This window comes from Sorex araneus, chromosome 3, assembly GCF_027595985.1.
Source record: "Sorex araneus isolate mSorAra2 chromosome 3, mSorAra2.pri, whole genome shotgun sequence".
Taxonomy (NCBI): Eukaryota; Metazoa; Chordata; class Mammalia; order Eulipotyphla; family Soricidae; genus Sorex; species Sorex araneus.
The window spans coordinates 5,930,846-5,945,025 of NC_073304.1; the positions used below are offsets into that span (position 1 = coordinate 5,930,846).

At 43.5% G+C, this 14,180-nt stretch overlaps 1 protein-coding gene across 4 annotated transcripts in view; it reads left to right on the top strand.

The window, feature by feature from the left end:
- The window catches only part of ATG2B (autophagy related 2B), an 84,260-nt gene that overhangs the window by 28,777 nt on the left and 41,303 nt on the right, over positions 1-14,180 (top strand). For 3 of the 4 annotated variants that reach the window (XM_055130450.1, XM_055130449.1, XM_055130452.1), the window contains 8 exons: positions 1,106-1,260; positions 1,345-1,450; positions 2,361-2,622; positions 6,212-6,362; positions 7,563-7,655; positions 7,762-7,950; positions 11,082-11,355; positions 12,815-12,917. In XM_055130450.1, coding sequence (XP_054986425.1) covers positions 1,106-1,260; positions 1,345-1,450; positions 2,361-2,622; positions 6,212-6,362; positions 7,563-7,655; positions 7,762-7,950; positions 11,082-11,355; positions 12,815-12,917 — 1,333 coding nt within the window. The remainder of the gene's footprint in view (positions 1-1,105; positions 1,261-1,344; positions 1,451-2,360; positions 2,623-6,211; positions 6,363-7,562; positions 7,656-7,761; positions 7,951-11,081; positions 11,356-12,814; positions 12,918-14,180) is intronic. The other variant, XM_055130451.1, reaches the window with a different exon arrangement.

Genomic DNA, 14,180 nt, shown 5'->3' on the forward strand with positions numbered 1-14,180 from the left:
CACCCTCAGTCCCCAGCACCTCACCAGGGCCCCTGCACTGCCAGGACTGATCGCTGAGCACAGAGCTAGGAGTCTGAGCATCCGTGGGTGTGGCCCCCAAACAGGAGAAAAAGGAAAGGAGTCAGTTTAAGTATGGAATGCTGGGCCAAGTAAAAAGTTTAAGGTCTACTCAAGAAAATCTGGCAGTTTCAAACTGCATTTACATGAGGGTTGAACAATTCCCAGAAAGAAGTAAAATATAAATAAAATTCTAAATCATATCTTTGGCTCCTTTAAAAAATTTTTTTTTAAAGAAAAGGTTTTATCTGTATGAAAGAAGAGATTGCAAGTTATTCATGCTGCCTAAAAATCTAGATTTTAATTTCTGAATTTTCATGTAACACTTAAAAAAACTTCATGTGGTAACTGTACATCAGTGGTTTTCAATCTTTTTACCTCTGGATGCACAGACCGACAGTTAATAATCTCTGCGAAATATCAGACCATTAGTTTTTATTTGTTTTTTAATTTTTGTTTGGGGGCCACATCTAGTAGTGCTCGGGGGCTACTCCCATTCCTGGGCTCTGGGGTCATTCCCGGGGGGGTTGAAGGTGGCCTGCAGCGCATCTGTCTGTTTCTCTGGCCCAGACCAGTGGTTTTTAATCTTTTTATGCTCATAGTTCAGACATTGGGAACCACCGCTGTATATCCTATGATAAACAGTTAAAAAAAAAAAGTCCTTTGAGTTTTTGCTATACCATTAATATCTTGGATCCAAAAAAAATTACTCTGCTGGAAATAGCATAAAATTTAAGCCATCATTATCTGTTCCTGGTAATTTGAAGGTTATTATATTAATATATATTAGCTAAACTTTTATTTATTTTTGCTTTTTGGGTCACACCTGGCAGTGCTCAGGGGTTACTTCTGGCTTTGCACTCAGGAATTATCCCTGGCAGTGCTTGGGGGACCCTATGGAATATCATGTGGGATTGAACCCAGGTCGGCCATGTGCAAGGCAAACGCCCTGCCCTCTGTGCTGTTTCTCTGGCCCCTTGACTAAACTTTAAAGAGCGAATGAATGGCAGAATCACGAATACCATTGACAAAGTTCAATTCTTTCCAGAAGAAGAAGTTTTCTTCTCCATGGCTGATATGGATATGTCCCACAGTCTGTCTTCTCTCCCACCCCTGGGGGATCCCCCAAACATGGACCTTGAATTGTCACTCACTAGTACATACACAAATACCCCTGCCGGATCGCCATTAAATGCTACTCTGGTACAGTATCATTTAATATTTTATTCTCGAAAAGTTGCTTTTTTAAAGTCTGCATTTTATAGACTTAAAACATGTATTTTCTAGCTTCAGCCAACTTGGGGCGAATACCTTGATCCTCAGAAAGAACAGCCGGTACGAGGGTCCCCATTGCCGTCTAACCTCGTTCACCCAGCACCCTTACAGAAGACTTGTAAGTACAAATAAGATACTTGTTGGTCCTTTCCACTGCGGGGTGGAGGGGCTTAGGCCACACCCGGGGATGCTCAGGGGTTGGCTGCTTGCAAGACAACTTCTTCCCGCTGTCCTCTCCCGGCCCCCCATTCATTGCATTTCCCCGCTGCCACTGGGCTAGGCAGGTGAGACTGTGTTCTGCTTCCCAGCGCCTCAGTTATGTAGTTGCAGTTTTTTCTTCATAAAAAGTTTTTTGTCTAGACCATTTAATTTGTTTAAAAAGAAAATAAATGTTGAACAATTTGTTGTGAAATGTTTTAGAATCATTGCCTGGTCATTATATCTTTGGGCATTTAAATATTTTTAGTAGAAAATACACATAAATTTTATATGGTTGTCTTCCCTGCATAATTAAATGAAGTAGGTAGCAGACTCTCTAAGGCGTCTTTGGCGACGGCTGTTGACCTATCCCTGACTTGACCTACACCTTTATTCTGGGCGAGGAGCTCAGAGAGCTCAAGGGGTCAGAGCACATACCCAGTGGGTGCAGCGCCCCGCGTTCAGTCGCGACCCTGCTTGCTGTGCCCCCTCCCTGCCCCCAGCACTACAGGGCGTTACCCCCTGAATCACCCCTGGAGATCTTCACTGCCAGCTGCTTGCCGAGCCGCGGCCTGAGCCCCCAGCAGCTCTCCAGTGACCTCCCTTGGTTCACAAGTTTCCTGCTGTACTGTGCTCCCGAGTGTCGAGAGAGGATCCCGGGTATAAGATGGAGAAATGTGATCATTATCTTACTCACTTAAATACTTTTTTACATACTTTTTTCTTATCACCTGGAAAGTAATGTGTAATGAATGCTTTATGGTATTGATAGTATGAATTGTTACAGAATTTTGCCTTTTAGGTACATAATTTTAATACGTGTATTGCAGCTCTCCCTTCTAGGTCTGTTTCAGTGGATGAATCCAGGCCTGAACTTATTTTTAGAGTAGCTGTGGGAACTTTTTCAGTTTCTGTGCTTCACATTGATCCTTTATCTCCGCCCGAAACGTCATTGAACCTTAATCCATTGACTCCTATGGCGATGGCTTTCTTTACTCGTATAGAAAAGATTGATCCAGCAAGATTCTCGACAGAAGATTTTAAGTCTTTCCGAGCAGTATTTGCAGAAGCTTGTTCTCATGATCATCTTAGGTAAACTCCCATTTATTTTTTTTATTTTAAATTTATCTATTTTTAATTAGTGAATCACCGTGAGGGTACAGTTACAGATTTATACATTTTTGTGCTCATGTTTCCCTCATACAAAGTTCGAGAACCCATCCCTTCACCAGTGCCCATTCTCCACCACCAGTAAACCCAGCATCCCTCCTACCCTCCTCAATCCCATCTCCCCCCACCCCACTCCGCCACTGTGGCAGGGTATTCCCTTTTGTTCTCTCTCTCTAATTAGGTGTTGTGGTTTGCAATAAAGGTGTTGAGTGGCCACTGTGTTCAGTCTCTAGTTTACATTCGGCCCGCATCACCCTTCCCCTGCATGGCCTCTGACCGCATTATACTTGGTGATCCCTTCTCTGAGCTGCCCTCTCCCTAGAATGTGAGGCCAGCCTCCAAGCCATGGAGTCAACCTCCTGGTACTTATTTCTACTATTCTTGGGTGTTAGTCTCCTACTCTGTTATTCTATATTCCACAGATGAGTGCAGTCTTTCTATGTCTGTCTCTCTCTTTCTGACTCATTTCACTTAGCATGATACTCACTCTCCATGCCGATCCACTTATATGCAAAATTCATGACCTCCTTTTTTCTAACAGCTGCATAGTATTCCATTGTATAGATGTACCAAAGTTTCTTCAACCAGTCATCTGTTCTAGGGCACTCGGGTTTTTTCCAGATTCTGGCTATTGTAAATAGCACTGCGATGAACATGAGTGCAGATGTCATTTCGACTATACTTTTTTGCTCCTCTGGGATATATTCCCAGCAGTGGTATTTGCTGGGTCAAATGGGAGCTCAATTTCTAATTTTTTGAGAATCGTCCATATTGTTTTCCAAAAGGGCTGAACCAGTCGGCATTCCCACCAGCAGTGTAGAAGGGTCCCTTTCTCCCCACATCCTCTCCAACAGTGGTTGCTTTTGTTCTTTTGGATGTGTGCTGTAAACTCTAATTTATTAATGAACATCCATATCCAGCCATCTACCTACATATATTTTTCTAATTCATATTTTATTTGAAATGAACTGAACAGGTGAGGTTTTCTTATAGTGCTACGAAGATGCTTAATGTAGAATCTCTCATTTAGGTTATCTGATGATATAAGATCAAAGTAATATATATATACAGTATATAATCATAGATAAGATATATAAAATCAAAGTAATCTGGAGTTTTCTAAATCACTTTACCTCCTACCCTCCTTTGGCATATCAAGAAATGGCCACATTTTGTGTTCATCCACACTGAGACCACTAGAAAGAATTCTGATTGTTTCTAGCTTAGGGAAGATGGGAAGTGAGGGAGAGTAGGGTGGCGCTGGCCTCGGGCTGGGAGAGGGGGCCACGGCCACGCCATGACTGAGATACTGCATCTTCCAGTCCTGCTTGAGATCAGAAAAACAATCAAGTCTTCTATGACGCGCATAAAAAACAGTGGGAAAAATTGCAGCAGGCCCCGCTCTTCACGCCTGTGCTCTTCCCTGGACACGTACCTCGTGGCCTGTCTCGATGTTCCTTTGCCTGTTTCACTCTGGAGAGCCTGTGTCTCCCCTGAACATGCTCTTCCCCCTTCCTCTTCCCTTAGTTTTCTAAATAAGTTTCAATAAATAGCTTTCTTGCTTCAAAAAAATCACAGCTGTATTACAGTGTAGTCATATTCCCATACATATGTATGCTATTGCTCCGGGCTGGAGCGATAGCACAGTGGGTAGGGCGTTCGCCTTGCATGTGGCCGACCTGGGTTCGATTCTTCTGTCCCTCTCGGAGAGCCCGGCAAGCTACCGAGAGTATCCCGCCCACACGGCAGAGCCTGGTGAGCTACCCATGGTGTATTCGATATGCTAAAAACAGTAACAACAAGTCTCACATGGAGATGTTACTGATGCCCGCTTGAGCAAATCGATGAGCAACGGGATGACAGTGACAGTGACATGTGTGCATCAAAGATGACGTTCTACATACATACATGTATTAGGGTAGCACACTGTGCACTTTAGATATAGTATTACATGCCAAATAGATTCAGCTAAGAAAAAGCAGGGACTGGAGAGATAGTCCGAGAGGGTAGGTAGCAATGCTGCTGACCTGGTTTCCATCCCTGTCATCACCTGTGGTCCCCTGTGCCCCACCAGTGGGGATCACTGAGCTGCGAGCCAGGAGGAAACCCTGCGCAGCTCCAGGTGTGACCCCAAAATAAAACCAAAAATAATTCTTTTTAAATCAAAGCTTTCCAAATAGCCAATGATCTTTACATGGGTTGACTCCTACTTGCTGAAGTATTCAATTTTATTTTATTTAGTTTCAGGGCCACACCATCTGTGCTCAGAGATCATTCCTGGCAGAGCTCAGGGGACCATGTGGGGTGCTGGGAATTAGACCCAAGGTCATCCCTACCAGCCGTCCTTTCTAGCCCCTGCAGTAATCCGTTTTAAAAGTAAAATATTATTGGTGTGCTGATATTACTTTCACATGAAAGTGACTTAAATTGTTGTCAGTTTTAAACCTCACTTACAGTAGGGTAGACACATTACTGTGTTAAAAAAATTGGCATTTTTGGGGCTGGAGCAATAGCATAGCGGGTAGGGCATTTGCCTTGCACGCGGCCAACCAGGGTTCAATTCCCAGCATCCCATATGGTCCCCTGAGCACCGCCAGGAGTAATTCCTGAGTGCAGAGCCAGGAGTAACCCCTGCGTGTCGCCAGGTGTGACCCCAAAAGCAAAAAAAAAAAAGGCATTTTTAATTATAACTTTTAAATTTGAATTTTTAAAATTAGGGTGGTTTTTAATTTTCACTTACATATTTTTATTTCTGGGCTACATCTCAGGGTGGAATTAGGGGACCTTATTGATGCTGGGGATCGAACCTGGGCTGGCTGAGTGCAAGGCAGGTGCCTTAATCGTTGTACTATTGCTCTGGCCCAATTTTAACTTCTATAAAATATTAAAAATTGTTTTTACATCAGCCAATAGAAGCTACATAGACTAAGAACATAGTATTTATAGCCAAACTAAAAACACTTTTTTCTTAACATTTTTTTTTTGCCAGAGTTTCAAAAAATCTGCCAGTAGGAAATACAGCAAGCAACAAAAACTAGATCTCCATTCATGCTCCTCAGGCTGAAATCTTTATTTATTCATTGATAAGTTTTATTGGATCACCATGAGACACAGTTACAAACTTCCATGATTACATTTCAGTCATAGAATGCTCGAGCACCCATCCCTCCACCAGTGCTGGCTGAAATTTTTTAATATTGCATGGTGCTGTGAGATAATTTTAAGAAATTATTATGTTTTGTGATGTGCAGAATTGTACACTTCAGTATGAATATTTAATAGGTAGAAGGAAGAGCACTTTTGGGAAATACGGTCTAGACAATTTCTATCAGTAGAACGACTTTATCTTAGCATCAGATAATGAGACATTTGAAGTCATCTTTCTGACTGATATCCTTAGGAAGATTTGTTCTTACTGACACTTTTAATTTCTGAGTAAGTAGTGATTCTTAACCTTCTGTTTAGTCTAGAAGTGTCGCGGATCCCCTTCAGCTCTGTTTGTTCCTGTCAGGTTCATAGGCACTGGCGTCAAGGTGTCGTATGAGCAGAGGCAGCGGGCAGCCGCCCGGTACTTTAGCACGGACGTGTCCGTCGGGCACATGGAGCTCCTGGAGTGTCTGTTTCCTACCGACGCCCAGTCCGTCCCGCCGCACTACACCGAGGTAAACAGCTGGGTCGCTTTCTAGGTATTACATAAGCAGCCGGGATTTTTTTTTTTTAAGGTATTAAAGTCATACAAGAAATTTTTCTTCCGAGTTTTGGTTTTGCTGATGTAGATGTGTTTAATAAGAGCCAGGTCTCGTGGGCCTTCTGGTTCTCGACGCCCAGGGCCCAGTTATGCTGTGCTCAGGGGCCCAGTGCTCTGCCGGGGCTCAGCGCTGGGCCTGGCACGTCCAGGCATGCGCTCTGCGCTTCCGAGCCATGCCCTGGCCCTAATGAGACACCCACGCCCTCCACTTGTGCGCCTGGAATTATCTGAACCCAGGACCACATAGATGCAGGGCAAGAGTCTGCCCACCTCAGGTCGCGGCCCCGACGCACCAGGTGTGGCCCTCAGGCGCTGTCGGTTGTGGTGGGGCTTTTCATTCGAGCGACTGGTTGTATTTCTTTGGGCGGATTTGGGGCTGTGCTCAGTGGCGCTCAGGGCCCATTCCCAGCCCCCGCTTGGCTTGTTTTAGACTCGCCAATGGGCGCTGGGGCCCAATGACTTGCTTTCACACATTTTCCAAGGTCTCTTAACTTCAGAAGAATTCTGTTATTCAGCCAAGGTTTTTAAATGTGCTTGTCTTATTAACTCTGGAGCAGGGAGAGATGTTCTGGGCCACACTGGCAGCACTCCGTTGTTCATTTGTACAGTCTGTTTTTCTGTCCTAAGAACCTGTTAAAGTATCACTTGTTACTGCTTATTTGCATCTGTATAGTTTCTTTTCATTTTTTTTTTCTTTTTTTGTTTTTGGGCCACACACAGCAACTCAGGGTTTACTCCTGGCTCTGTGCTCAGGGTTCGCTCTTGGCCATGCTTGAGGACCATAAGGGGTTTTGGGAATCGAGCCCAGGTCAGCCACATGCAAGGCAAGTGCCCTACCTGTTGTACTATTGCTCTGGCCCCTCTCTTTTATTTTCTAAGCAGTTTCTTGGATTTTAATTCAGAGCCCTTAATTTTATTTGCACACAAAGCTTAGTATAATATAAGTTAGCTGATTTGTCAGAGAGTCCTGTGAGTAGTGACAAAAGTCAAACTTACAGCCGGCTTCTCTGACATCAGAAAGCTCTCCCTACTCTTTTTTTCGCATCCCTGGTAACTGGTGATCAACTGCAGCTTTTGAGCCTGGGTTTACTTTATCTTCATTTTTGTTTTTAAGCTTTTAATGTTTCATCCCAAAGAAAGAAGTGATTCTCACCCACCAGTGTGTCTCCAGCTGCATTATAAACATTCTGAGAATAAAGGACCCCAGGTAAGAAACCTTTGCATTTTAGTTTGATATGTAGTTTGTGAGAATCGTAAGTTGTCACTTCCATGGTGCTGTCAGTGATGATATGAATGCTTTCCTTTTATTGCAGGGCAATCAAGCAAGACTTAGTGCCGTTCCTCAGAAGGCAGAGTTACAAATTAAATTAAACCCAGTGTTCTGTGAGCTGGACATCAGTATTGTGGACAGGTTGAATTCCTTGCTTCAACCACAGAAACTCTCTACAGTGGAGATGATGGCCTCTCACATGTACACTTCATATAATAAGCATATTAGTTTGGTAAGTCTTCTGAAGCTGCAAAACCAATCATAATGTCTCTAGCTAATAGGCTAATTGGGGTTCTTTTCCTTTTTTTTTCCTTTTCTTTTCTTTTCTTTTCTTTTTTTTTTTTTGTATTTTGGGTGACACCCAGCTATGCTCAGGGGTTACTCCTGGCTCTGCACTCAGGACTCCCAGCAGTGCTTGGAGGACTGTATGGGATACTGGGGATTGAACCCGGGTCAGTGTGTGCTAAGCAAACGCCCTACCTGCTGTACTATCACTCTGGCCCCGAGATTACTTATTAACTTATGTACTCCTAACAAATTAAAATGGCATATATTACTAAAATGATATTATTTGTGTTAATCAAAGATGGAGGGTTGCAGTTATTTGGGGGGGTGAGGCATGGGGGTTTGGGACCCACACTACATGGGACTCAGGGCTATACTCGGGGTCACTCCTGGCAGTGCTGGGGTTCAACCCAAGGCGGGTACGCGCTAGGCAAGTACAGTCACCCCTGTACTGTCTGGCCCCAAATGCAGGCTTTGGTGGTGGTGATGGCAGGGTTTGGGCTCGGCCCAGTGGGCTCAGTGTCTCTCCAGCTCCTAGCAGTGCTCTGGGGACTATGTGTGTGCCAGGGGTTAGCCTCACCAGGGCGCCTACACTCCTTTACTGTTTTTCTGCCCTCCCTCTCCAAATGGAGATTTTTTTTTTTTAATTTGCCACACCTAGAGAGAGGCTTTGGTCTCTTTGCTTGGGGGGGCCATGTGGGATGTCTGGGACGGAACCCAGGTTATCTGCATGCGAGGCAAGCGCTTTAGCCACTGTACTGTCGTTCAGATGGAGCCCTTCTGGGTTTGTCTTCGGGCCACACCCAGCAGTGCTCAGGGTTTACTTCTGACTCTGCACTCCAGGCTCATTCCCGGAGGTGTTTGGGCGGCAGTGTGGGTGCGGGAATCACACCCAGCTCAGCTTCACGCAGACAAGTGCCCTTTGGACGCTGCCCATGCTCTGGCCCCTCAAGTGGTGATTGAAAAGCATAGTTTTACGCACTGGTTTCTTGTATAAATCATTTCAGCACCACCTCAAATGGAGACCTTTTTGTCTAGACGGTAGATGAACTAAAGAAATTTTGTTAGCTGCCAAGTGAAAGGTTATATGGCCTCTTAAGTGAGGAGTATAAAGTTGGTGCAGTGACATCTTTAGCCATGAAAGAAGGCTCATGGTAGGAGGTGAAAAGTAGAACATTTAGTCCACATAAACTTACCCCAAGTAGATGCATAGTGAAAGAACAGATAGCCATATCATGATTTGACTGATAATGTCACAGTAGCAGAATTAGATTTTCTCTTTTTTTTTTTTTGCTTTTTGGGTCACACCCAGTGATACACAGGGGTTACTCCTGGCTCTGCACTCAGGAATTACTCCTTGTGGTGCTCAGGGGACCATATTGGATGCTGGGAATTCAATCCAGGTTGGCTGTATACAAGGCAAACGCCCTACTCACTATGCTATTGCTCCAGCCCCTTAGATTTTCTTTTTAACTATAATATCTTCACAAAATTTTATCTATTTGCATTTAATAAACCACTAAGCCACCTATAAAATGTAGCCTATGTAATATAGATGATCCTTTAGAAAATGAGAATCTAGGGGCTGGAGAGATAGTACAACAGTTGTGGCGCTTACCCTATAAGCGTTTTGATTCAGACGGTCCTCAGAGCCCTGCCAGGAGTAGGCCCTGAGCACCTCCACGTGTGGCCCCAAGACAAAAGCATGAGATTGAATTTAGAATATTGAGCCCTGGAATATTTTTACTTTGGGCTGGAGCAATAGCACAGCAGGCAGGGCATTTGCCTTGCACGCGGCTGACCCGGGTTCAATTCCTCTGCCCCTCTGGGAGAGCCAGCAAGCTACTGAGAGGATCCTGCCCACATGGCAGAACCTGGCAAGCTACCTGTGGCTTATTCGATATGCCAAAAACAGTAACAACAAGTCTCACAATGGAGACGTTACTGGTGCCCGCTCGAGCAAATCGATGAGCAACGGGATGATAGTGATAGAGTAATACTTTTTACTTAGATCTTAATCCCAAGTGTCTTTTCAAGTGTTAAGAAGTTATGAAACTGGAGTTGGGGGGTTGTAGGACCGTTAACAGACACAGGTAACTTAAAAGGGAATATCGATTTAATTTTCCTTCTTATTTGCTTCTCCCTTAGTTGTTGGTCACTGTTTACATTGAATCAATATTTTTTATCATTCTCCCCAGTTGTTAATTATTTTGAGTGCTTTGGGGCTAGTTCTGTATTTATTATTAAGGATATATTGGGATGATGGTTGAATTATGATATTTTTGGTAAGAGTAGGGTGCTAAGAGTCCTGCAAATTGTTTAATAGAGGGCAGAAGGAATAGATTCATTTAAACGTCCAGGTTTAGGGTGGCAGGGAGCTAGATCAGTAGGCTGGATGCAAACTTTGCATGCAGTCAGCTTGGGGTCAGTGCCTGGCCATGAGCATGGCACCTCAGATATCACCAGGAATGACCCCTGAGCACTGAGTTGGGGATAGCTCCCAAGCTCCCACTCTGTTGAGTGTGGTAGGGCCCCCCAAAACCAATTTATCAGTCAAGAAATAAAAGTACAAGTTTTCTTCCAGTGTGAGAAGGGAACTGGTGATATACTAGACTTTGACCTTAGTTCTGGAAGTACAAAAATGAGTTAGGAATTATCTTTGTCTTTGACATAATTGACCTGATTTCCCATTGAATGCGTAAACTAGCAAACTAGGAGATAATCTTTTAAATTGAATTTTGGGTACTAGATTGATTTCTAACGATGTTTGATAAGTTAACTTAGTATCTAGTCTATAGTAAGATTCGTGTATTCTGTGCTGTCTGCGTTCACCTTGGGTGCTTTATTTATTTATTTTTTTAAAATATAATGGTTGAACTTTTACCAGTAGTTCTTACTTCTCACTTGCTATCACATTATAAAATTTTATTACAGTAAGTTAATATGGAAGTTGTTAATTTAAATTATTTTAATGCTTTATATGAATAAGGAAATAGTGGTTATATATATATTGTAACATTGAATACTAGTGTCATTTTTGCTTAATATTTTGTCATATTTTTGATTTCCATATTTCAGCACAAGGCTTTCACTGAAGTATTTCTAGATGATTCACATAATCCTGCAAATTGTCGGATATCAGTACAAGTTGCTACACCAGCATTGAACCTTTCTGTTCGCTTCCCAATACCTGATCTTCGATCGGATCAAGAAAGAGGGCCGTGGTTTAAGAAGTCGCTTCAGAAGGAGATCCTTCACTTAGCGTTCACAGATCTAGAATTCAAGACAGAATTTGTCGGAGGCTCCACTCCAGAGCAAATGAAATTGGAACTTACGTTTAGAGAACTAGCAGGTTAGACTTAACTTGCCAAAGACAGTGCCAGACTGGAAACAAACAGTTGCTTCTGAGACTTAAATTCTGAAAAGACAACTCTTAAATGTAGCAAACTTAAAGAACATTATGTTGGAAAATAGAGAGTAACATCTTTCCCCCGTATTGCAGTATTGCATACAAATATGTGATAAGTCAGTTTTGGAAATGAAATTACAGTATATGCTGTCAGTTTTTGAAAGGAAATTCGTAAGTGCTGTAATTTATTCACTTTAAGAAGCTTCCTTTTCTACAAGGGAATATAGTTCTTTAGGCTTCATTTTAATTATAGCTGACCTCTCACCTGTGTGCCTAATAGCGTCGAATTTGTTGAGTTAGGAACGGAGCTGAGAACTCCCCATACACATGACCTTCTCTCCTCTAGTCACCGTAGTTACGGCAGGCTTACGTAGGCTTACTTCCAGTTCTTCACTGTAACGAGTGTGGAGACTTCTTTTTCTCTAGTTTTATTTTAGACGCTGTGGTTTACAGTGCTGTTTCATGCATAACGTAACAGCACCCTGCGACCCCATATGGTGACTTTCTTTGTAAAACCACTTAGGTTTCACCCTTGGAAACTGGTCACAGTTTCCCTTGTGAAACTCTGGGGGTCTGAGGGCAGAGTTAAGTTAGAGATACTTAAAATTGATCATTTCTGTTGACTATAAGAGTTCCTTTGAGTCTTCCCTTATCTCCAGTGGGGCAGAACTTTTTCTGGAGGTGAATCATTTTTTCATTTGGAAACGGAATGAAAATACAGATATAGGATTATTGTTGCACTGTAGCACTGTCATCCCATTGTTCATCTATTTGCTCGAGTGGGCACCAGACTTCTTGTTACTGTTTTTGGCATATCGAATATGCCACGGGTAGCTTGTCAAGCTCTGCTGTGCGGGCGGGATTATTGTAGACAGAAGTAATTCTTAGGGTGCTTAGTTTAAAATAGGCTTTTTAAATGTGGTTATTGGACCAGAGAGATAGTACAGCAGGAAGGACATGTGCCTTGCATGTGGCCAACCAGGGTTCGATTCCCAGCATCCCTCATGATACCCTGAGCACACCAGGACTGATCCCTGAGTGCAAGAGGCAGGAGTGACCCTGAGCATCTCCAGTGTGAACCCTCCCCAAAAAGAAATACCCCCAAATGTTATTGTTTCTAAATTAACCATACATTTTTATGAGGAATTATAATTAAGTGGTACTCGTTAAGTATTAACTGTGTTACATTTACTCGGCATTATTATACACCTTCCACATTAAAGTGGGTGCTCAGGAATTTCAACAGGAAGCTTCTCTATGCTCATCCCATCTCCTCACACACACGCTTGACACAAGAGCAGACGAGTAAGTGATGTGGCACATTTGCACATCTCTAAGGAAGAAAGTAGTTTTCTTTCAGTACTTGAGAAGAAAGTCATTTCGGTTCGTCTTTCTTGTCTAGGATCATTCCAGGAAGATAAAGGAGAACCGTCCATTAAGTTTTTCCACGTCTCGAGTGGGCTCGATGGGGACCCAGCATCCTCAGACGACTTCGACTGGCCTCGGTAAGTAGCCCAACGCACGGAATGACGCTTTGAGATAGTCTTTCAGAAACAAGTGGCTCTAGTTCCTCTTTAGACTTTTGGCTATTCAGTTTAAGCTGGGAAGGTCCAGCCCTGATGAGCGAACCCGATGAATGTGCACAAATGAAATTAGAAGGGTATCTTGAGGACAGACTGATCTGATTGGCGTGTTCCATGCTGTGAATGAAGGAAGTATAAGTGCATTTGCTGGGTTTGGTTTTGTTTCTGTTTGGGGACCACATCCAGCACTGCTCAGGGCTTATTTCTGGCTCTGTGTTTAGGACTCACTCCTGGTGGGGCCCAGGGGACAATATGGGATGCTGGAGATTGAACCTGGGATGGCTGCATATAAGGCAAATGCCCTACCTCTCTCCAGCCCCATTCTTACTCAGCGTTGATGGTTCATACTCTTTTTGTCTAATTAGAGGGACAGAAAGAGTATGAAGCATTTGAAAGTTCGTTCAGCACAAGAAGAGATATCATATATCACTTTTAGTTGTCAAATGAATTTTCTAGTCAGTGATAATTTTAGGACAGAGTTTTTAGATCTGAAGAGTTTTAACAAAAACACTGATTCTTGGGCCCCACCTGAGATTCTGACTTATCTGGGCACCAGTAAGTTTTTCAAGTTCTACCAGGAGATTCCAGTGTACAGGTGAACTTAAACAGCTTCTGCTGCAAGATTTCTTAGACAGGATAAGTCATTCGTTAAATCTAGTTAACTTGATACAGGGCTTAACTTGCTTGCAGCATGGCCCGTTTTCATCTGAAAGCTGACAGTCACAGCCTATGCAGATGAAGGGACATCGTGGGTCTGGCCCTGCACATCGTGGGTCTGGCCCTGCCTGTTGGCGCCTGCTGCCAAAGAGAAATGCTTCTGCTTCCAAGTCATTTGGGAGCACGGCTTGCTCTAGGGTGTTGATAAAAACGACTACGGTAGCTTACAAGTAGAAACAGCTTACACCACCTACCAAGGGGAACAAACTCTGATGCAACTTCAGTGTGACGATGCCCCACCTCTGGCGACAGTGCCCACTGCCAGGACAAAGGGCGATCAGAAAGCCGTGCAGTCGTGAGGGGCCACAGAGGGGCAGGAGGGGAGCAGCATCACTCTGGGGCAGAAGTGAATGTCATCAAACTGTTGGTGGCTTTCCAGCTAAAGACAGTGGAAGATTTTTGCTGCTGAAATTCTGGGAGAAAAATACTACTTTGTTGTAATTCTGAAACTGTTCCCTATTTATAACT